The following is a 23,999-nucleotide window of genomic DNA, read 5'->3' as shown; positions in this document are numbered from 1 at the left end:
TCAGATTTGTTGATGATGTTGTGGATCAACAAGGTTGTATGCTTTCATTTCCACAAGCTTGCAGGACATTCTCCTTGGGTCTACATCATAGGTCCATTTGGAGAACTCTTTCAACTATGTTGCAGCCAGTTGTTCCGGTCCCTCCACTGTTTGTACAGGACAGATTACTGGACTGGAAATTGACTTCCTTACCTCCTGCTACTCATACGCTCTCAATGCATAATTTGACCTCCTCGAAGGTCTACAGATTTCTTCTTCCACCGCCATGGATTGATAAGCATGCCAACACTCTTTGGAATTTGGATAGGCCTCTATCTTGGTGGCAATCACGACTCATGAAAATCTGGAAAGCCAAATTGCCATTGAAACAGAGGTTTTTCTTTTGGAGATTTATAGTGGGAGCTTTCTCCATTGGGGCGAAATTGGCAGCACGCCGCATTGCTTCCCCCTCCTGTCCCCGTTGCTCTCATCACTGTGAAACAGTTCCTCATCTATTATGGTCTTGCCCACACTCTCGCATATTGATCACTCGTATTTCTCATTTGCTGCGGCTTCGGTTTCCCTCCATCAGATTTGGGAAACTTTTCTGGATGTTTGGATGCCTCTCATCTCAGATGTCTCCATTCCTCCTCTTCTTTCACTGGACTCGCTTTTGGGTACTATGGACCATTTGGACTCAGAGACTGCATTCCAGGATGGGTCAACAGTTTCCTCAAGCATATATTTTCTTCAGAATGTCCCTCAAGCAATCCTTATATGACAGTTTTGCTGCAAGGGACTTGGATGCTACTAGCCTTGAAGTGTTCTCTATCTGTTTTTGAGTTTTTTACATTGGGCTCTAGTTTGGAGTCTAATGTCAGTGTGTGGGAGACTTCCCATCTTGTAAATTTATGAGAATATAGATACACTGGATTTTACCAAAAAAAAAGTGTGTGTGTGGGTATGGTGTGTGGTGGGTGTGGTGAGCGAAGGTGCTAGTTGAGCGGTGTGCGTGCAGAGGCGATGATCGTGAGCAAGGCGCAGACCAGTCAGTGCTGATCTGCGTTGCTCTCCGTACCACCGTACGGTCGTCGTACGAAGCTTCCGTAAGGAATCTGCTCCATCTTACGTTAGCTTGTACCGGCACTTCCCCTTCTCAAATAACTGTACAGATCGTCCGTACTTTTCAGCGCAGTCCTCCGTCTCAAATTCCGTAGATCTTCTCCGTACTTTCCCGTACAGCTCGTCCGTACTGTTCCCGTACTAGTTCCTTTATAGTTGACTGAATCTTCCGTGCACAGTCTGCTTTCCCGTACAGCCTGTCAGCAGTCCCGTACAGTTTGACATTTATTACTTGCAATCTCTCCTTTTGTCCGTACAATTCTGTCTTTTCTTTGTGCCACCGTACAGTGCGTCAGGTCTACCTCCGTACAGTCCGCCTCTCCTTCTTTGTGCTCAGTCCGATCTTTGCTGTTTCATATCTGTTGAATCCCTTAGCTGCCATGGCAGAAACAAACAAGTTCTATGTCAAGAGAGCCCTCTCTCCTGAACCCAAAAGACAATTAAGGGAAGCCTCTTCCCCCATAGCTCCTTCTTCTGAAGATGCTTCCTATGTGTTTGATATGCTGAATGATGATTTTCAACAAAGCAGAAGGGAATGGATTCTACCTGCTCCGGAACTCACTTACAAAATGAAGCTGCCATCTCTTGTGCAACCTTTGAAGAAGCTCTCTCAAACTGCAGTTATCATCTTTTTCCCAGGCAAAATTTCCTCTGCTAATAATGTGGGACAATGGGTGAATTCTCTCCTAGGTGGATGCTTTGTAGAAGGAGTCTATTTTGCCTCCCGAGGATTTTATGAAGTTCATCTTTTGGATGCTTTGACAAAACAAAAGATGCTGGAAATGTCCCCTTTAGTTTTTGGTCGCCAGATGGTGCATATCATGCCCTGGTCCCCCAATAAGGACTATCAGAACCTCATCAAGCATCATTGCCCCGTATGGGTTGAAGTGGTTGATTTTCCAGATTATATGAGAACAGAGCTTCCAGGTTTAGCTATGACATTGGGACAAGTGATCTGTCCCCCTCGTCCAACAGGTAATAAAAATCGTTTTTGCATCTTATGGGATACTGATAGACCGACCCCTTCTTCTATTGCAGTTGAGATTGAGGGTGTTAATTTGGGCAAGAAATATTTCACCTTAAAATGGGGCATTTTTGCTGGAGCTTGTTTTTCTTGTCACAAATTTGGGCATCTTGCTTCGGAGTGTCCTTCTATCCTTCATCCACCTCCTCCAGCTGCTATTCCTCTGCCATCTAATAAAGGAGGTCAGAAGACATATGTGGAAAAGATTGAAGCTAAGGAGCAAAGCCTTCAGTTCATACAGGGAGCCAGGCCAATTCAGCTCAAAATAAGGATAAAGGCAAAAGCAAGTTAGGAGAAAATATTTCATCATCTCATGAGGGATGGCAGACTCCAAAGAAGACGGTGCCTCTCAAACAAAGACCTCTCCAATCTCGTAATTGGGATGCCTCTGCTCCTTCTCCAGGACAATCTTCTACCTCTTCAAGCAGTCCCATCTCAAAGGCTTGGGTCAATGCAGTCAAGAAGGGTCTTCCCCTTTGTGAAGAAGATGATATTATCAGGGAATTGGAAGCTGAGGGTCAGCAAGACCCTGTGGCAATGGCAGAGGCTTGAGGCCTCCCGCTCTTTTGGAGGACCGATCATTCTCTTGTATATATTTTCATGCGTGCTTCTCTTAAATGTTTTTCCTATAATATACAGGGCCTCTGCAACCAGAATAAATGGAGGCTTCTTTGGCATTATATAAATACCACTCATCCGGATGTTGTATGTCTCCAAGAGCATAATCAGCATTTTTTTGCTGGACAGCATGGGTTTTTTTCAGGATATGATATATTTTATTCAGGATCGGAACAATTCTCTGGGCTTTGCATTTTAGCCAGACATGATCTGCAACCCTGGATAGCATATAATGATCTAGGTGGACGATGGATGATTATCCAATGTATGATCAATGGAGAGATTTTTGAAATAGGATCTTTGTATGCCTCTCAAAATTCAGCTTCCAGAGCTCAAATGTGGAACTCCATAAAGCAATATCCTTGGTCCTCTAATGCTCTACTTTGTGGTGATTTCAACAATTCTCCTCACTGGAAGGACAATACCACTCATAAATCACATATGCTGCCCTCTGAAATCCAGCAATGGGAACACATGACATCATCACTTCGATTTGCAGATTTATGGACAGCAACTCATCCTTCAGTGATGGGATTTACATATCATCATAATGCTTTTACAGATTATTGGGCCAGGCTTGATAGATATTATCTCATTCATGCTCAGCAATATGATGAATATACATGTCAGATGTGGACTGATTATTCACAACAATTATCTGATCACACTCCACTTTGGCTCACCCTTTCTTTTGGTATGCCTCTGGATGACTTGCAGCTCTCTTCAGTCAGAAATTTAGAGGTTAATCAATTCTATCTTTCTCACGAAAAATTTCAGCATATGATCAGACTGGCTTGCAGGCCATTGCTATCCCATGCTCAGGAGGATCTGGAATTTGCTTGGATCTCTTTCATACATCGTATTCAAAATGTCATCAAGGAATATGGAAGATGGTACATGGCAGAAACCAGACAGCATATCCAGTGGGCAAAATCATACAAGCAGTATCTTGTACAGATTAGTCATCAAAGATCTCTATCTGATTCTGAGCAGCATTTATTGTCTTGTGCTTCCTCTATAATTGATGCCAATGACAAACGCAAGCTGTCTAAATGGCAGATTAGGGCCAGAGTTAAACCTATGCTAGATAAGGGCTGTTCCTCTAAATCTTTTTTTCGGAACTTACATGCACACAGACAAAGCCAATCTATCATGAGGGTAAGGAAATCAGATGGTCTCTGGACCCAGTCTCTCTCTCAGCTCGAAAAACAATGTCTGGATCATTTTCAGCTCCTTTATTCTCAGCCATCTTCTTCTGCACCTCAGGTCGCATTGGCTCGTAACAGATTTACTGAGCTTGTTTCTCCCATTGTCTCCCCGCAAAAAGCCTCAATGCTGGAAATGTCTTTTTCAGATGATGAATTGGATGAAGCCCTTAAGCATTTGGGTAAACATAAATCCCCTGGCTGGGATGGTCTGACGGTTGAATTTTTCGAAGCCTTTTGACCAGAAATGAAGGGTCCAATTCTGCAGTTTATTAATGCAGCATGGCAGCACCAACATCTTCCCTCAGCTTGGAAGCATGGTTTGGTTAAGCTTGTGCCCAAAAAGATTCTTTGTGAGACTATGGAATGACTGGAGGCCAATCACTTTGATGCCGGTGATATACAAACTGATTGCCAAAATGTTGGTACATCGGATAAAGGATATCCTTCATGATGGACTTCATCCCAGGCAATATGGTTTTGTTCCAAGACGGCACATACATGACAATATCACTAACACACTTATCGCAATGGAATATGCTAAATATTCAGATCAAGATGTGTTGGTCATGCAGGTGGATGTGGCGAAGGCGTTTGATACAGTACAGTGGGATTATGTTTCTCAAATCATGCAAAAACTTGGTTTTGGGCCAAAGCTATCTAATGTCATATATTGGCTTTATTCAAATTCTAGTGCACAATGCTTTATAGGGAAACATTTGTCTGAGTCTTGGACTCTCGAACGTTCGGTTCGACAAGGATGTCCTCTTAGTGCCTTGCTTTATGCCATCGCTTCACATCCTTTGCTTCTTTATATGGATCACATGGTTGATACTGGACAGCTAGAGGGGCTTCAGATTTCTGGTTCACGACCCTTCATAGCGCAGGCCTATGCAGATGATTCATTCTTCATGCTAAAGAACAGTCCATTGGAGATTCGCCTCTTGATGGATACCCTTTCAGATTTTGGGTTGGCAGCTGGTCTTAAAATTAATTTTCAGAAATCAAAACTCTTGCCTCTCAAGCTTTGTGATTGGCATGCTATTCTGTGGCCAGGCCAGATTATTCAACCGGAAAATATAGTAAGACATTTGGGCTATCCTATTGGCTGGAAAATCAGTAATAAGCAACAAATGTTGTGGGTGTTCAACAAAATTCAGGACAAATTACAATATTGGAAGATCTCCACATGGCCTCTGCATGTATGGCTTCGAATTGTCCAGTCTATTGTTCTAGCTTATGTCCAGTTCTACCTTCCTCTATTACATTGGTCATCTCGAGATCTCACATCTTTTATGTCTCAAGCCATGGAGATTTTTTGGAAAACCAAGCTTCATAAAAAAGCTTTACGGTTGCTCAAAATGGACTTGCTTTGCTCACCCAGAATGCATGGTGGTTTGAATATAATAAACATCAAATATCATGTGTTGGCAAGAAAGATCACTATGCTCAAAACATTCTTTCAACAAGAGCAGCCTTGGTCTATTATGCTAGCAATTTTGTGTGGTCAGATGCGCACACATGCTTATGGACATTAGATAGTAGATCCATGGGAAGTAGTACTTGGAAAATTTCAAGGTAAAATCCCTGGTTGTCCATTTTCTAATTCCTTGATTCAGGATTGGAAGCAAGTACTCTCTCACATCAAATGGTCTCCTCATCCTGCTTCTCCAGCATCTTCACTCAGATTGGAGAGTATTCATTGGAGTGCTGTGTTTTCCTCTCCCCTTGATGTTCAACAACCCATCAGAGCTTACAATCTTATGAAAATGGGTATCCGGTTCATTGATGACGTTGTAGATATGCAAGGAAATATTCTCCCTTTTCCAGTAGCATGTAGACAATACAACCTGGCAATGCATCATAGACCTATTTGGAAAGCTATTGCTGATCTCCTACTTCCTTTGGTTCCGATTCCGACATTGAATGGCAGTGACAGGCTTCAAGATTGGCACCTTCAGCCTTCAAGTCCAAGCATTTCTTCTAAGCCTTTGCAATCATTGACATCTATACAGGCTTATAGATTAATATTACCTCCTCCTTGGATTGCCCATCATGCTAATTCTTTATGGCATCTGAACAAATCATTAGCCTGGTGGAAAGGAAGATTGCAAATGATATGGAAGTTGAAAATGCCATTGAAGCAAAGACTATTCCTATGGAGATGTATTGTTGGTATTCTCCCAGTGGGAGTGAAATTGGCTAAACGACGAATAGCTTCACCTCTCTGTCCAAGATGTCACCTTGCATCGGAGAGTATTCCGCATTTATTGTGGTTTTGTTCATATTCCAGAGACCTTCTAGATAGAATCTCCTATTTTTTCTCTCTCAGATTTCCAGCACACAGGTTCTACAGGTTTTTCTGGATGTATGGCAAACTATCAGCTTCTTTGTCACAGTATTCTCTCTTCTTCCACTGGATCAGATACTGGGCCTTATGGACCCTCTGGCTGCAGCGCATCCAAGCATATCTGAATTCTCCTCTTCAGCATCCTTATGAGTTTTTCAGAGCCTCATTAAGGCAGTCTTTATATGACGCCTTACATGAGGAAGATTTGGATGTTTCTTGTATTCAACTTTTCTTTTACTGTTTCTAATGGATAGGGCTGTAGCTTTATTTTGAGAGCACGGCCTGGATGTAAATGAATGTTTTATAATATAAGTATCATGGTTTTACAAAAAAAAAAGTGTGTTTGTGTGTGAGAGAGAGAGAGAGAGAGATGACATGATGTATTAAAGTCCTTTGGAAACCCTCAGTATCTATTGGACTGGTGACCCCTTTCACCCGTGCATCCCGTAAATGAAATACAAAGCACAAAACTTGATTAAATAAATCTGTTGTGAGCATGGAAAGTGAGGCCCGTCAAATGCTGCTATAGACAGGAGATTGTGCATAGCAGGCTGTATTAATCATGCAAAAGCTCGAAGTCACCAAGGCTAGTGAATGTGGCTTGGTTCCAGCTGGCCTGGAAGACTTGCTGTTGTAATTTATTGCTGTCTCCACCATGCCTTCCTTCAACCTTGTTGGCTTTGGGACAAGTGCCTTCTCTCTATATCGCTGCCTTGCTTGCTTGCTTTAATTCTCTATATATATCTATACGTTGCTTGATTGCAACTTTTGGCATCATCCAAGCTCCTACATTTCCTTGGCTCCCTGAACCTTTTGTTTTCCTTGCTAACATGCTACAGCTCCTCCTCTCCCCATGCCAGTGCCTTTGCCCTCTACATCCCTTCATCCCCCTTGTCCTAGTATCATCGTCGGAATCATCATCCGATGATGCATCATGAGATGAATGTCTCTTCCTTTTCTTACCATTGATTTTCTTTTCCAATCTCCCCCTATCCTCACGCTCATCGGCCAACTGTGCCTGAAGTGCATCTAGCTGCTCTTGGAGCATGGGTGGTTGTGGCTGATGCGCCATGATAATGTGATAAGTACAAATAGAGTAGAATGGAGGGAAAAATAAAGATATGAAGTGTATGAGAATTGAATGGATGAAATAAAGATGTGATTCAAGTGTATGGTAAGACAATGGATGGCAGATGATACTAAGTGTATGAAATATAAAGCAAGGAAATCACTTATCTCGCTCTTTGATTAGGAGGTAGAAAAGACTAGAGTGGGAGATATGTGATCGATGATGTCGCTTGTAGTCGTCTTGTGCTCGATTGATGCATCACGTAATTTCACATACTCATCCTTTCTTGTATTCTTGCAAATCATTTGAATGCATCCTAAATGCTCTTTTCCACCTATCACACACTCCTTCCAACTCAAGCACTGGTTCTTGATTGGGTGCTTCCCCTTCTGCTGTCTGTTCTTCTTGTGAGCCATGTTGGACACACACATTTGATAGAGACATACTCCTGAGTGGACAAAAACCTCAGCCCATGAGTCTCAAGTTCTAGTCATCTCCTTTTGAAGGCCCTGAGTCTTCAAGTTCTAGTACATCCTCTTTGTACCATGTGATGGTTCACTCCTTTACTCAGCTTGCACAGCCTTACGTTCCTTAGCCTCTTTCCCCAAAGGCCCATAAGCTTGGACTTGCAACTCAGAAACCCTGTCCTTTGTACTTCCACTCTGTTGTCTCCGTTCACCTTCAAAGCATGCGCTTCCCCTCCTCAGTCCCTTGAAGTTGTTCCAATGGAGCCTTGAAAGTTTTTTGACCACAGACCTATTTGAGAAGCAGGAGTTGTTCCGCAGCAGCATCATTCACCTTCTGCTAAAAAATCATAAGCACCTGAAACAAAAGAACATGTGAGAAATCTAACATTTCACAACCTGCAACTGGAAAATCTACAATATCCAGGGAAGGGCATAGCAGCATCTTCAAAAGTACCCCTGAGAGAGATGAAAAGCTCCAAAAATCTAGGAAACTTTTGGTTTGAAGAATGAGGAATTTCTAGCAATATGAAGGAAATATGGTATTGCAGGATAAAAATTTCCTCTCTGTATGAAAGCTCTTTTATGAAAGAACCAAAGAATGAAATTTGGTTCATGGGTCCCTGTGTAAGAATAAGATTAGTCTCTTGTCATAAGTATGTGCAATTTTTTTTTCATCCAAGCAGGGTTGGTAAGGTCTAGTATCCTTTCAAGATCCCCAGATATGATTTCATGTACATGATTGCAAGCCCTGTATTACACTTTCAGTGACTTTTCTCAGCTCTTTACCTGCTTACAACTTTGTCATCTTTTCTCATATCAGGTAGAAGGGATGGCAAGAAATTGTATTGGTTCAAGAAATAAATCACCTCCCATTGCTACAAACTGGATGCAAGTGGAACATCAATTATTTTTTGGACATTCCTACACATCAACATGGGGCCATGGAGGTGTGGCTTTCCTTGAATTGAAACCAACCAACGGTGTTTCAACACATGTTCGTTTGTATAAAATTACGTAAGTTTCGGTTCTTTACCTGAAGCTTCTCTGATAATAGCTTTGCACACAATTTCTATAGTAGCAAGAGTACTAACAATCAGTCTCGTTACTGGCAAAATGTAGGGTCGAGCAATTCAATGATCTTTTCCTGCAAGAAAACAAGATTCAAGCGTGTGGAGCTGACTTAATTGATGCTAGCTTTGTGCATAATTTGTGCCAGCAACGGTTGCCATCAAATAGTTTTGTGCCTCTTACGGTATTAGTAGATTTCAAGATAGCTGCTTATGTACTTGTTGCATTTTTTATCATGCACATGGTTTTCAATCCATCATAAAAAGATGTTTTTCACTGTTTTGCACTTATTACAAGTAGAATAAGAGCTAATCCCAGGAATAATGGATGTCAAATCAGGATTGTGTTTGGAAGGGGAACTAGAAAACCTGGAACAGAAGGCTATACCACAAGATGCCATTATACACGTTTTCATGAGATATAGCAAAATTGGAACCTTACTATTCTCTTAACTTGCAAGTGTCATGACAGTTTTTTCGAGCGGGTGCTTAATTTATTTCTCCAGGGCCCTATGTGGCATTGATTTGTTAGTTGTAGAGGTGAGGAATGAAGGTGGGAGGGATTGGGTGACTATATTGATAATTGGGCTATAGATGAGCTTAAAAGCATGGAGAGAGTCGGAGGTTTCTATCGGATTGAGATGGCACTATCAGCCTCAATCCTTTCTTTTTGACTCTTGAGCTTTTCGTGCATTGCATGATGTACCCTGTATGGAGCTTGCTTAATACTTAATAGAAGTCTATTTTTGCAAAAAAAAAAAAGCATGGAGAGAGAGAGAGAGAGAGAGAGAGAGAGAGAGAGAGAGAGTTTATTAAAGTCTTCGGAAGACCGATGGGTCTCTGAGACTGTGAAAATCCTGGTACAAACAAACGGTGAGGGTGGAGCCACTAAATCAAGCATCCACACTATTACAGAAAATGCAAAATGGTAGTACTAAGTACTAAGTACAACATATTCATGTCAATGGTCAACTACATATCAATCTCATCCTCCTCATCATCATCAACATCGTCAACATTGTCAACATCATGAGGGAATCAGGGTGGTTGAGGCAATGGAGGCATGAACATGGCAATAGAGTGATGTCGACCACTCACGGGTGTGGCCCTGTGACGTCTCCTGGTCATAACTCTACGCCGAACAAGGGCTACAGTAACCCCTGTTGGCTGGGCTCCGACTTTGAATAGGGAGGGGATATCCCCAAGTATAATCTTCCCGTCAACCCTTTGTCTGAGCTGTCGAGTCGCTGGCTCTAGGTCACGACCATGTCGAGGTCTCGTCCCGTGGGGGTCCATGTGATGTGGCAGGAAGAACTCCGTGATGGAGCTCTGAGATGGATCTACCACAAGGAAGAAGTTTGCTTTGTCTCCGTGATCGAAGAAGCCTCTCGTGGTGCCTGACTACCTCATGAATGAAAGCCGCAAAGCATCTCTGGTTTGGATAGGAGAGGAACCGGGACAAAACCCTAGAGCTATCTCTGAAGAGGTAGTAGAAACGCCCTCAAATCTCATAGAAAATAGGACACCTGAAGATGAAATGCTCCTCCGTCTCAACCTTTGTGCATCACACAATGTGCATATGTGCCTCTCCCTAAGTAGGCCCTCTGCTCTGCTACTCTCGATACAAAGTCTATGTGAAGAAACCCGCAATTGCCCAATAGAGATCCTCAATAAGTGGGGTAAGTGGATCTGCATGTATCTTGGTGGGTCAATGAACCCCTTCTCTATGATATATGCAAGCAGTGATTCCTGTAGAAGCTGTGCTTCACTGGAAGCTTGCTCGGTCCCAGCTAGGGCCGGAATGTGTATAGCTGTAAGAGATCCTCGCGGATGACCTGGTTGACCTCATGTGACAGGAGGGGAGAGAACAGAGCATCCATACTGTACTGGAAGGGAGGGAGTCCATCCATGTGGAGCCCTAGTCGCTCAAACCATCTCTCTATGTGTGCATACCAGCATCTCTTGTCCCCTCCTATTGAGAGAGCCATAGAGGAGGAAAATGCTAGCCATGGTAGCTTGCTGCACCCAGAAGTGTAATCCCCATACTCCTTGACTCGGTACAGCAGATACGTGATGACTTGAAATGCAGCATCTAGTTGTAATGGGGATGACCCAAACTCAGCCTGAATGATGAGACTCACAAAAGGACTGTAATGCGTCAAGGTGTCTCTGGAGCCCCTTTGCTGAGGAAGACAAAAGAGCCACATCATCTGTGTACATCAATATCCGTATCAACGTGCTAGCAAGAGAGCATCCATCCCCCCCCTATGTCTGCATCACTGTCTCGAGCTCGTCTATGTAGAGGCAAAACAGGGTAGGTGATAAAGAACACCCTTATTTAACCCCAATAGTGCTCATGATCTCGTCTATCCACCCAGAGCTGGCCGGTACTGTGCCTGAGACTCTCTCGTAAAGTGCCATGATAGCCCAAATGATCTCCTAGTCATAAACCAAATCCTGTAGGCATCAGATGAGGCGAACCGTATCAAATACTTTGCAGAAATCCACAAAGCAATAGTACAGCCTCTGCTTTCATGCCCACGCCTCCTCGATGATACATCTGAGTGTGAGAATGTGATCCATGGTTCCAGTATCATGCCTAAACCCACCAGCCTGTCCTGCTGCTCTAAGTCCTCGACACTCCGCAAATCGGCTAACCTCGGAATCAAGCATTGATGCATAGATCTTGGACATGACATGTCCAATCATAATGGTCATGTAATTCTCCCGGGCTCATGGGATTCCCTGCCTTGTGGATGGGTGAAATAGTGTTAATGGTCCAAGTGCGTGGAAACCCCAAACAAACCGCTTCATTGAAAAGCTTTGCTCAGATTGCGGGGCCAGGAGGTTAATCCCATATGCAATGAACTCAGTGCATAGTCCCTCATGATCCTTTGCTCGACCATTATGAAGTTTCATTATGGCGTCCTTCACTCCCCCATGAGTGAAGAGGGTACATGAAGTGGGGCGGGGCAAATGTGAGAGGTCACGGATTGGTTGATTTGGGATGTCATATAGTGTGCGTGCGTAAGTATACCAGACCTGAGTGTCAGTGAGTGGGACCGTCCCTCAAGAATTCTCCGCCAAAAGTCCTTAGAGTTGTTACTAAACAAAATGTTTAGTAGTTCCTTCTCATTTCGACGAACGAAATCCAATTTCTTTCTACATACCAGTCGGTGATACTCGTGTAGCATCTTTGGTTCGCTGTCATCGGTGTCGCCTCAGTGCATGGGATCCCGCATACTCTAGTGTTGAGAGCCTTACTAACTCTCTGATGCTGCTCCATGAGGGTAGCCGAAACGGTTGCCCTTGCAGGTTTCCGTTCGGATACATCAACCCATCTGGACGTCTCCTCAATTGCAGATTGCATGCTCGCAATCTACGCCTCAACAACTGGAGTGCTCCCTGGGACTGTGTGTATGGCAGTGACCTCTTGTCGGAGTTGCAAGGTATCTCGTCTTAGCCCCTGAATGAGATCAGTCTGGTCTCGAATAGCCTGAGCTTGCTCCTCTATGATGCGCCCCTGCTCTTGGATGAAGCGGACTTGCACCTGTGCGAAGCCTGTCAGCTCCATCTCACGCTCACGGATATTGTGTACGTCCATCAACAAGTTCTTCCAGGCCTCTGATGGGTCAGCTCGTCCGTGTCCTAGCTGAAATTGGAAGGGATGTGGCATAAAGGTGTGAGGATGAGGCAGGAGACTGGGTGAGCTAGGTCCGATATGGAGATGATAATGGCATGGATGAGGCAATCCCCACAGGATGGGGAAGTGTAGGCTGACTGAGAGGCAGAGGAGAGAGAAAGGTCAAGGCGTAATGCAGAGCAATGTATGACACCTTTGAAGTAGGTGTCATAAGCCGTGAGAGAGCTATAACGGGAGATGAAGGGTATAGTTATGTCATTGGCAGTGGCTGTAGCTGTAGCTATAGCTGGGGATGTAGAGGCTGTAGCTGGACCCGAAGCTGAAACTTAGGCTGGAGCTGAAGCTAAAGGTGAAGATGTAGCGGGGGGTTGAGACTGAAACTGAAACTGAAGCGAGGGCTGAAGTCGAAATAGGAGCGGAGGCTGAAGCTGAGGCTGAGGTGGGCCCCGCCTTTGCTTTGTTATGAACCCCAAGTCCACTTCGGCTGTAGCGCGTGTTCACATCCTCAAGTTTCAGTTGTGTTGGTTGCTTTTTTTTGTTGTTGTTGTCTTTCTTGGCTTTGTCTGGCTCTTTTTCGCCTTTTTCCATTTTTTTGGACTGATCCCTGTATCCTAGGTGCAGATCCTAGTGCAGGATCGTGAGTGGGAGCATAAGGCAACCCCCCCATAACAAAAGGTACACCCAGGCCTGGGACCGGCATGCAATGGAGAGGCAGTGGGAGGGGGGGTTAACTGCGTGGATGGGGGGTGTTTGAGGCTAGAGGCTAGGGGGGGTGGTTAGGTTAGGGGGCCATGAGGGCAGGAGCTAGAATGGAGCAGGGTGCAGGGTAGATCTGTAGCGTAGGGGAGGCAGCAAGCATGAGTGGAGGGTAGTGGGCTGGAGTGGAATGGCGAAGGGACAGGGCGGGGAGGCTGCAGGCTGGAATGAGCAGGAGGGAGAGGTAGGGAGTCAGAGGTTTGTAGGGAGGGCTGCGGATGGAAGGTGCAGCAAGGCGGAGGGGTGGAAGCGCAGCTAGGCGGAGCTGCGCTGTGGGGTGGAGGCACATCAAGGCGGAAGGTGGCTGTGTTGAAGAGAACACGAAACAAGAGAATGCTTATGGAATGAAGAAGGGTGAGGTCCATATGTAGGCACCTCTACATGAGCCACCAAGCTCCACAATCATCTCCTCAATCAGCTCCTAGAATCTCTCAATCAACCTATGTGGCATCTACCACTACCTAACAGTGCTTATGGGCACCTAACTGTGCCTCTAGCACACACACATAGAACCCAAGGTGTGCCTGGGGCATACACCTTGAGATATCCCAACAAAACCCCCCCTCAAGGGAATGCCTCAGGCTATGTCAAGGATACATCTAGTCACATAGTGTCTCAAGCCATCTCATGGTGGTCAAGGATAAATCTATGGCTAGGATCTCATGCTAGCTGTTGGGATATCTCAAGGTGTATGCCTCAGGCACACCTTATGTTTCTATGTGTGAGTGCTAGAGGCACAGTTAGGTGCCCACAAGCACAGTTAGGTGGTGGAAAAGCCACATAGGATGATTGAGAGAATCTAGGAGCAGATTGAGGAGATGATTGTGGAGCTCTGAGGTCATCAGTGATGTCAATGACCTTGTATGAGGTGCCTACTTAAGGACCTCTCTTTTCTCCATTCCATAAGCAAGTATTCTGATTTTGTGTCCACTCTACTCTTTCCTTTCAGTATTCCAACATGGTATCAGAGCCATTTGATCCCCCTTGAGCCCATTTCTGCCACATCATCATCTTCTTCCTCTTTTTCTTTTTCACCATCTCTCCCTCTTCTTCCAAAAATTTGCTTGAGCTTGTTCTCCTCCGATTCTCACCCATTTCCCACGCCCTTCCAGCTGGAGATCCCTCTTGTTGGGGCGAATTTCGGGCTGCAAGGAATTGAAGAATTTCAAGCTCTGCTGGTCGCCATTGTACGAATTTCGTCGAATCTTCTTGCTGCGTTTTCTCTGCGCCTGCTCCTTCTTTCTCTAATTCCTTTCAGGGCAAGCTTCTCCATACCTAGAGCTACCTTGTGCTGAAATCTGAGCAGCAATGGCTGCATATTGAAGGAGAAAACAGAGAAAAACCAGTCGACTTTGTTGAAGAAGGAGAAGGCGACCTGACGCGTTTTTTTGCCTCTTCTTCCCAGAGGTTCTACTGTGGTATACCAGCTTTCTTTTGCCTCAGAAAGCCCCCTTTCTTTTGCTTTGAAGAGTGTGCTATAAGCCCTCCAAGTTCAGCTCTCTAGTTTTGACAGTTTTGACATGCTTTTGAAAATGATGCTACATAAAATGCTACTCTAGCATTTCTGGTCTTTTGAAGTTTTCAATAACTTCAGTACAAGTGTTGCTTCAGTTTTGTTTTGACTTGCTAGACCTGGTTTTGATTGGAAAGTGTTTATTTCACCCACTTCTATGAAGCATGTAAGAAGAAGCATCATTGTTTGAAATCTAGTCACTACTATTTGCTACATCAAGTGCTCATATTTTGGAAGTCTTTCAGTTATTTTTGCCTTGTAAGAGAGATAGACACTGCCCAATATCTGGGTTAGACCCTCTCATGGCTACCATATATAATCTTGAGAAGTTCAATGGAAAGGGCTTCCATACATGGCAAATGAAGGTGAAATTTGCATTGATGCGGGAGAACTTATGGGGACTTGTCAAACCTACTCCTACCGCTTCTTCTACGGCCTCCAATGCTGGACAATCTTCAACTCCGACACGACCGGCAAGGGATCCAGCAAGAGAAGAAAAGGCATATGGTATCATTGCTCTTGCTTTGGGTGATGATTATATACACCATATCTCTGACTTGGAGTCTCCTTCGGAAGCTTGGCAGAAGCTAGACATGATTTTTGGTGCAAGCTCTCACATCTCTAAACTATCACTTAAAATCTCTTTCTTTGAATTAAAGATGGCAAGTGATACTACTTTAGCAGCTCATGTCAACTATATGCGGAGTCTTATGACTCAATTAGCTTCTATCAACTCTCCTATCACCCCTGATGATGCTATGGCAGTGTTACTTAAGAGTATGCCTGAAAGTTTTGATCACATTGTTAGCACTTTGAAGAATCTTCCCAATCCTAACCTTGAAGGCATTATCTCTGCTCTCCAAGAAGAAGAAAGGCATATGGAGCTAAGGAAATGCAATGACACTGCTTATGTTATGAAATTCCAGAAGGGCAAGTATACTCCTTGCAATCACTGTGGAAAGACAAATCACCTTTCAAAGGACTGCTTCAAAGTTAATCCATGCAAGCACTGTGGCAAGAACAACCATCATGAGAAGTTTTGTAGAGCCAAAGCAAAGACAGAAAATGCAAATCTACTTACAGTTAATGAGCCTCCACAAGATGAGGCATCCTTTAAAGATTATGCATTTTAAACACATCTCTATGTATGCTCCAGATCTCTCTTTTTATGTCAAGGTACTCAGCCTGGATAGTCCTCCAAAATGAATGAAAATAAACTATTGTGTTTTGTGTGTTTTGTAAACACCTCTGGTCACCTTATGATGTAGGCCATGTGTATGTTTTGTTCCATGGTACCTCCTGCAGACATTGTGTGCATGTACATGCAGGGGAGATAACCATTGGAAGGTCTGTTTGTATCCCTTTTTGTTTACCTTACACCCAAGGGAACCCTTGCTAGCATGAGAACCTAGCCATAGATTTATCCTTGACCACCATGAGATGGCATGAGAAACTATGAGACTAGATGTATCCTTGACATAGCCTGAGGCATCTCCTTGAGGGGGGGTTTGTTGGGATATCTCAAGAATATCAAGCTTTTGCCAAGCTTCAAGGAGACTCCATATTAGAAATGTGATGAATATAGTCATCTCCTAAGCCAAGAGCAATAATGCCATAGGCTTCTCCTCTCTAGCAGGATCTCGTGCCGGGCGTGTAGGAGCTGAGGATTCTCCATCATTAGAGGCTGTTGAAGAAGAAGTTAAAGCAGGTTTGACAAGCCCCCAGAGGTTTTCCCTCATCAATGCAAACTTAATTTTCATCTGCCATGTGTGAAAGCCTTTACCATTGAACTTATCAATATGCAAGAAGGTAGCCATGAGAGGGTCTAACCCAAAATGAGTAGTGTCTACTCTCTTACAAGGCTAGAAAAAGCTGAAAAGCTTCAAAGTATAAGCATTTGGTGTAGCAAAGATTTGTAACTAAATTCCATAAAAATCATAGTGGAAATGATACTTCAACTTGCATGCTTCATAGAGGTGGCTAAATGAAAGTATTCCAAGCAAATCCAGGTATAGCAACCTAAAGGAAAGTTGTAGCCACAATTGTACTAATGTTATTCAACACTTTAAAATATCAGAAATGCCAAAGTAGCATCTAATGTAGCACCAAATTCACAACACTGTCAAAATTGTCCAAAACAGAGGCCTGATCTTGGAGGGCTTGGATCTCCCTCTTCAAAGTAAAGAAAAGAGGGCTTTTTAGGTAGAAATAAAGCTGGTATACCAGAGAAGAGCCACTAAAGAGGAAAGTCGAAATGCTGCGTCACGTCACCATAGCCAAGAGCTTGATTGTCGACTGGTTTTTTCACGTTTGCTCCCTCCTTGGTGGACCATTTCACTTCAAATTTGGACAGGGGCTAGCTCATGTTGTTGTGCAAGCGTGGCTCAGAGGAATTTTGAAACGGTTGCTCCAACAAGTCGTATTACACGAACTGGCGTCAGAAAGAAAGCAGCTATTGCGCGGGTCTGAGGGCACCATTCCCTAATTGCTCTGACGTGGGAGGTTGTCTATATGAAGGGTCTCTCCAGCCAGAAGTACTCTAGAAGAGGTCGCCTGTAGGAGGAGAATTAAGCCCTCCAAGTGGTTGGGCAGAAAGGGGCAAAATGGAGAGGAAGGTGGGGAAGAAGAAGAAGAAGATGACATGGCATAAATGGGCTCAAGGAGGATCATAGTGCTCTGATACCATGTTGAAGAAGTGAAAGGAAAGCATGAAGCTGAACAGGAAACGAGAGAGTGCTTATGGAATGAAGAAGGGTGAGGTCCATATGTAGGCACCTCTACATGAGCCACCAAGCTCCACAATCATCTCCTCAATCAGCTCCTAGAATCTCTCAATCAGCCTATGTGGCATCTACCACCACCTAACAGTGCTTATGGGCACCTAACTGTGCCTCTAGCACACACACATAGAACCCAAGGTGTGCCTGGGGCATACACCTTGAGATATCCCAACAGGCTGCAGGTGGAAGAGTTGCCAAGGAGGGCGGAGCAACGGGAGCAAGGAGGTGGAACAGCGAGTAGAGGGGAGCGTCTGAGGTGCACGCAGAGGGGCGGGCAGCAGGCAGCGAGCAGCGTGGGAGCAGGCAACAGGGTGGGCGGAGCAGCAAGCAGGGTGGAGCGGAGCAGCGAGCAGGGTGGAGCGGGGAGAAAGAAAGAAAGAAAGAAAGTGTATTATTGTCCACTAAAGGCCGAAATGGGCCCATGGGACATCAAGAACTCTGCATACAAGATAGCACAAAATCAACGTGCCACAAAGAAGAGGCATCGTCGAATATCATCTAAGTGCTACGCAATACAATGCAAGTGAAAGTACATAATGTCAAATCTGAGCCTAAATACAAAGTAAACTAGATGCAAGGAAACCGCCCCTGGGAGAGAGAGAGAGAGAGAGAGAGAGAGAGAGATGTGAGGCAAGGCGGTTGAGAACAAAAGTGAATGCAAGGAGAGAAATTTGAGAATTGTGATGTTTTCTCCAGAGATCATAGGTAGCTTGCTGGTCATTGACTCCGCTTGTTAGGGATAGTCATTCTAGATGTTCGCAAAACTTCTAGATGTCATTCACAAGGGTTCCATGTTGCTAAATGTGTGAGTCATGTTCTCACTATAGGGGCCTATTGTAGCACCTTGTTTTGAGGTTTCTACTCATATAATATAATCAATCAAAGATTTCACCCAAAAAAAAAGTGTGTGTGTGTGTGTGTGTAGTGTGTTTGGGTTCGGTGCTGAGCACTCTAGACTTTCTGGAAGGTTCGTAATCATAGGATCTTTGGTGATCCTGTTTTTTCCACTTTCTCTTTCTTCAAACACTCTTTGCAGCAATCACTTTTTGATTGCTTGCAATCTTGTGTCTTTGATCATGATGTATATTTGTCCTACAGTGAGATTTTCTTTTGATGTATTATAGCTCTCCCTTTCTGGGATAGCTTTTTTTTTGTAATATAATGACTTAAAGATTCCACCCAAAAAGAAAAAGGTGTGTGTGTGTGTGTGTGTAAAGTCTTTGGTGATCCTACTTTCTCTCTGTTTGGCTTTTTTAGGTGTTCTCTGCAGCGATTGCTTGCAAACCCACTACATAGATCATAAGGTCTTTTTGGCATATACTAAAATTTTCAGTTGATGTAATTGTAGCACCTTGTTTTGAGGTTGCTACTAATATAATATAATCAATTTAAAGATTTCACAAAAAAAAAAGTGTGTGTGTAAAGTCTTTGGTGATCCTACTTTCTCTCTGTTTGGCTTTTTTAGGCGTTCTCTGTAGCAATCTTTCTTTGATTGCTTGCAGACCCGTTGCATAGATCATGAGGTCTTTTTGGCACATATTGAAATCTTCAGTTGATGTAATTGTAGCACCTTGTTTTGAGATTGCTACTCATATAATAAAATCAATCAAAGATTTCTCCAAAAAAATGTGTGTGTGTGTGTGTGTGTGTGGTGTAGATCGGTGACAGAGCTTGCAGCTAGCACCCTGCACGTGCCTTCTTTGATCCTTTCTTGGTTCCTGCGCCAGCCCTAGTGCTCCCTCGCTGCAGCTGCTTATCCGTCAGTTTTCTTGTCAACCCGTCCCGTACATAAATCCGTACTACCATAAATTCCCGTATTGTCAAAAATTTTCGTACAAAATTGTTCATACAGTCAGATTTCGCCAGTCCGTACTGTTCATTCTATCTGTCAGATTTTTGTAAAGTTTTTGCTGTAAAGCATTGCTGCTACCAAGCCTTTCTTTTTTGCTCCTTTTTTCTCCTTTTCTTTGACTCAAATGGCGGATTATTCCTATGAGAAAACATTTCACAAAGACAAGTTGATTTCCAACAAGAAACGAAAATAGGTGATGGATTCAGATGATTCCCTTCATGACTTTGTTGAGGCTCAGCTTGTTTATGAGGTTATGCATGAAGGGTTTGAAGACACCCGAAGGGTTAGAAAGATCCACTTTCCACCACTAGCATTATGGTGGAATTGCATAATATCTTTGATCCAATTAAGGAGTATGCAAAGCATGCCATTATAATTTTCTTTCCAGGATGGATGCCTACTGCAGCAGATGTTGGGAATTGGTTGACTTGAACCCTGGGTGGTACTTATGTCAAGAAAGTTCATTATGTAGCGAGGGGTTTTTTGGAGATCATCATGGCTGATGAGGAGCACCGTCAGGTTTTGCTAGAGCACTCTCCTCTTTTCTATGGCTAGCAGATGATCCATGTCTTGCCCTGGTCTCCCACCAGGGATTATCAGGCATTGATTCGGCATCGTTACCCTGTTTGGGTGAAAGTTGTGGATTTTCCTCAATGCTTGTCTTCTCTTCTACCTAAAATTGCAGCTTCCCTTGGTAAGGTGGTATGTCCACCGCGACCCAATGGAAATTCGAAACGCCTCTGCATTTTGTGGGATACGGATGATCCTACTCCAGCTTCATATTCGGTTACTGTGAATAATGTTTCCATGGGGAGTGCCTTTTATAAGCTCAAGTGGGGGCTGTTTACAAGTGCTTGCTTTGAATGCAAGCAATTTGGGCACATGGCTTCACAATGCCCTTCCCGAGCTCCACGGATGCCAGTGCAAGCTGAAATGGTTCAGCCTTTGAATAAGAATGCAAATGCCTCTTCTGTGGTAAAAAACAAGGGTCAAACAGTTTTTCTCTAGACAAAGGCAAAACCTCGGTTGTCTCAAATGGTAATGCTTCTTTTCTTGTGCCTTTGTCCTTTCCACCTCAGGGGAAGGGGGAAATTTTTTGGACTGATGGATAGCAAACTTCTTGCAAAGTGATCTCCCCTAGGCGACCTTTGCCTTCTCGGACTTGGAGTGGTGCATCCTCTCATGGGAAAACACCTGCTGAAAATTTTGGTGTTGGCTTGCCCTGGGTTGCTGTGACTGCAAATCGGACCTTGTTTCTTGAATAAGAAGTTGCTGCACTTTTTTCCTCTCCTCAGGCTGATGGTTCATCCCAGGGCAGAGGCCCGGACATTGAGGTGGCAATGTAGACGTAGACGGCCCGTTCGTTGCTTGATCATCTGAAGTGTGGTACTCTCAATGTACAGGGAATGTGTGATGGTCGCAAATGGAAACTGGCCTGGATGTATATCAGACAATTGCAGCCTGATATAGTTGCTTTGCAAGAGCATAATCAGCATATGTATGCTAGTTAGATAGGCCATTTTGCTGGTTTTGATATCGTCTATGCTGGAGAGCACTTCTTTTCTGGCGTGGCTTTTTAAATAAAGCATGACTTTCAACTTGTTGTGGCTCTCAATGATCGCCATGGTAGATGGATTATTGTTCAATGTCTTGTTCAAGGGGAAATCTTTGAATTTGCATCAATCTTCTCGCGATAGAGCTTTGATCTGGGCTGCCATGCATAGCTATCCATGGCGACAACATGCATTCATTTGTGGTGACTTTAATGCCCCTCAATTGGGTGACAACACCTAAGGCCACACTCATAACAGGCATGGTCTGATTTTTTGCTTCACTTGTGCCTTGTTGATCTCTGGAAGGAATTACAGCGCATGCTTCCGGGCTATACCTTTCATCATAATGCTCCATCTTCTTATCGGGCACGCTTGGACTGATCCATAGCATTGTGATGCCTTTTCTTGTCAAATTTGGGTTGATCATGCTTTCACACATTCGGATCATGCTTCTCTTTGGTTGAGGCTTTCCTTACATGAATTTCCCACTTACAGATTGCCTTGCTAAAGGCTATTGTTGATTAATAATAGTTATATGGAGCATGCTGACTTTAAATCTTTGGTCTCTAATGCTATTCAACCTCTCTCTCGTCAGATACACATTGGTTTGGATTATGCCTGGTAGGCTTTTGTTGCTCGGATGCGTGCAATTATTCAGGATTATGGCAAATCCTATATGCAAGTCATAGGGAAGACTCTAGCACATGCCAAATTTACTTGTTAGAGTTTACTGAGCTTGCTCATCTTCGCCCTTTGTCTTCTGAGGAAAGCATGCTCTTATGTCAGGCTCGATTCTCTCTTCAATCCAATGATCGCAGAAAGCTTGGTAAATGGGAAACCCGATCCAGACAACGGACCTTTTTGGATAAAGGCTGCTCTTCCAAGCAATTATTTAAGAGTTTACACTACAAAAGACAGGCTGCCAATATCTGTCAGATCGGGATGCCTGATGTTTCTTGGTCAACATCTCATTCAGAGCTTGCTGATTTATGTGTGCAGCACTTCTCCAGTCATTTTGGGCATGTGGATACTCTTTCTTCTCAGGTCATGTCTGCACGTCAGATTCTTTTGCAACATGTTCATCCAATTCTATCTGATGCTTAGGCTTTGGAACTTGAACATCCCTTCACTGAAAGGGAATTGTTTGATGCACTGAGATCCTATGGCAGATGGAAATCTCCAAGATGGGAGGGTCTCACTGTTGAATTCTTTCTTGATTTCTGGGATCTTCTTAGATTCACCTTGCTGCAAATGGTAAATACAGCATGTAACGCTCTTTCTTCTCTCTCGTCGTTTCTCCCGAGATACGTCTCTTCTTATCACGTTAATTATCACGGGCGATGGCTTTAGAATTTTTCCTCCCAGCCAAGTCTCAGGGATCGTTGATGCATCAATTTCGTGTATGCTCTTCGTTATTTTCATTATCCTTATCCCTGAGACCCACAATTCCCTAGATAGTTCCTGGCCACATGTCTTCATTTTAGGCCCCTTCTTAGATGCATCCTTTTTTACCCCTCTCTTGGAGTTCATTTAAAAACAATTGCCCCTTGGCAATTCGCACATTAGATGCACCTAGGCCCTAGCCCTATTAGAACTACCTAGTCAATGCCATTCCGCCCTCACCTAGGACCTTGGCAGTTACTTCTCTTGACCATTTAATTACGCACATTAACTATTACAAAAGTTGGTCATCTAAGAGAAAATGCCCACCGATCTATCCGAGGTCATGCTATCCCAGCTAGAGCATAACATTCCTTCCCTCTTCAAGCATCAGCGTCCTCGATGATGAAATCTGGGAATGCTCTCCGTAACTGGTATACGGATTCCCAGGTAGCTTCCGATAGAGGCTGACCATGCCATGCAACCAACACCGTGGGTATCTTCCGATTTCGTATCTGCATTGTTCCTCGGTCCAGGATTCTTGTTGGTTTGCGCCTTGCAATATCCTCTATCTCTTGAAACAAAACCACACCTTCGATTAGTGAGTCACCTGTATGCAAAAATTTCTTTAAGCGCGAAACATGAAAAACCGGGTGCACCTTACAGCCCGGTGGCAATTCTAATTTATAGGCTACACTGCCTATTCTCTTTAGAATTAACCACGGCCCACAGTATCGAGGTGATAACTTAGCACACTCTCCTGAAGTCAACAACTTCGAGTGCGAAGGAATTCTGAGAAAAACTTTTTCTCCTTCTTCAAATACTCTTATAGACCGATTTTCATCCGCATACACCTTGGCTCTATCCATAGCCTGGCGGATATTAGCTCTCGCAAGTGCTAGCATCTCCCGCATCTGAACTACAAAGTTCGCGGCACTAGGCACTTTCTGAGGTACTCCAACTATAGTTGGATTGGCTGGCCTATAACCATAGTTCAGCTCAAACGGACTGAATCCGGTAGAGGAATGTTTCCTATCATTGTAGGCAAACTCCAACAATGGCAACCACTTGTCTTATGTATGTTGCCTCAATGACACATATGCCCTCAACATATCCTCTAAAGTCTGGTTGACTCTCTCCGTCTGACCATCCGTCTCAGGATGATCCCCACTACTCATTTCCAACTGAGTCCTTAGTGTCTCAAATACCGCTGTCCAAAAATGACTGGTAAATCTAACATCTCTGTCTGACACTATGGATCTAGGCAATCCATGCAGACGAAATATATGTCTAATGAACAAATCCGCCACTTGCGGGGCACTAACAGACTCTCTAGTCGGAATGAAGTGAGCCATCTTGGTTAGACGATCAACCACTACAAGGATAGAATTATACCCTCCTTGTGTTGCAGGTAGCCCTACAATAAAGTCCATGGAAATGCTCTCCCACTTACTTAGTGGTATTTCCAAGGGCTGTAAAAGTCCGGGTGGCTTCACCCGCTCGGCCTTACTTACCTGACACGAGAAACACCGTGTCACATATTCATGAATATGCTTTTTCATCCTTGGCCAAAAGAAATCTCGCTTCACAAGATCATAGGTCTTCTCGACTCCTGGATGTC

General features: G+C 43.9%; 1 protein-coding gene across 3 annotated transcripts in view; it reads left to right on the top strand.

Annotated features, from left to right (window-relative positions):
• LOC147886958 (histone deacetylase 5-like) overlaps positions 1-23,999 on the top strand; it is a 287,587-nt gene that overhangs the window by 237,894 nt on the left and 25,694 nt on the right. For all 3 annotated transcript variants that reach the window (XM_087394576.1, XM_087394575.1, XM_087394574.1), the window contains 2 exons: positions 8,655-8,848; positions 8,954-9,086. In XM_087394576.1, coding sequence (XP_087250702.1) covers positions 8,655-8,848; positions 8,954-9,086 — 327 coding nt within the window. The remainder of the gene's footprint in view (positions 1-8,654; positions 8,849-8,953; positions 9,087-23,999) is intronic.

The sequence above is a fragment of the Dipteris shenzhenensis genome, chromosome 23, assembly GCF_047967505.1.
Source record: "Dipteris shenzhenensis isolate YYH24624 ecotype China chromosome 23, Dip_SZ_1.0, whole genome shotgun sequence".
Lineage (NCBI taxonomy): Eukaryota > Viridiplantae > Streptophyta > Polypodiopsida > Gleicheniales > Dipteridaceae > Dipteris > Dipteris shenzhenensis.
The sequence above is the reverse complement of the archived record's forward strand: the minus strand, read 5'-3'. Positions and strand labels throughout refer to the sequence as shown.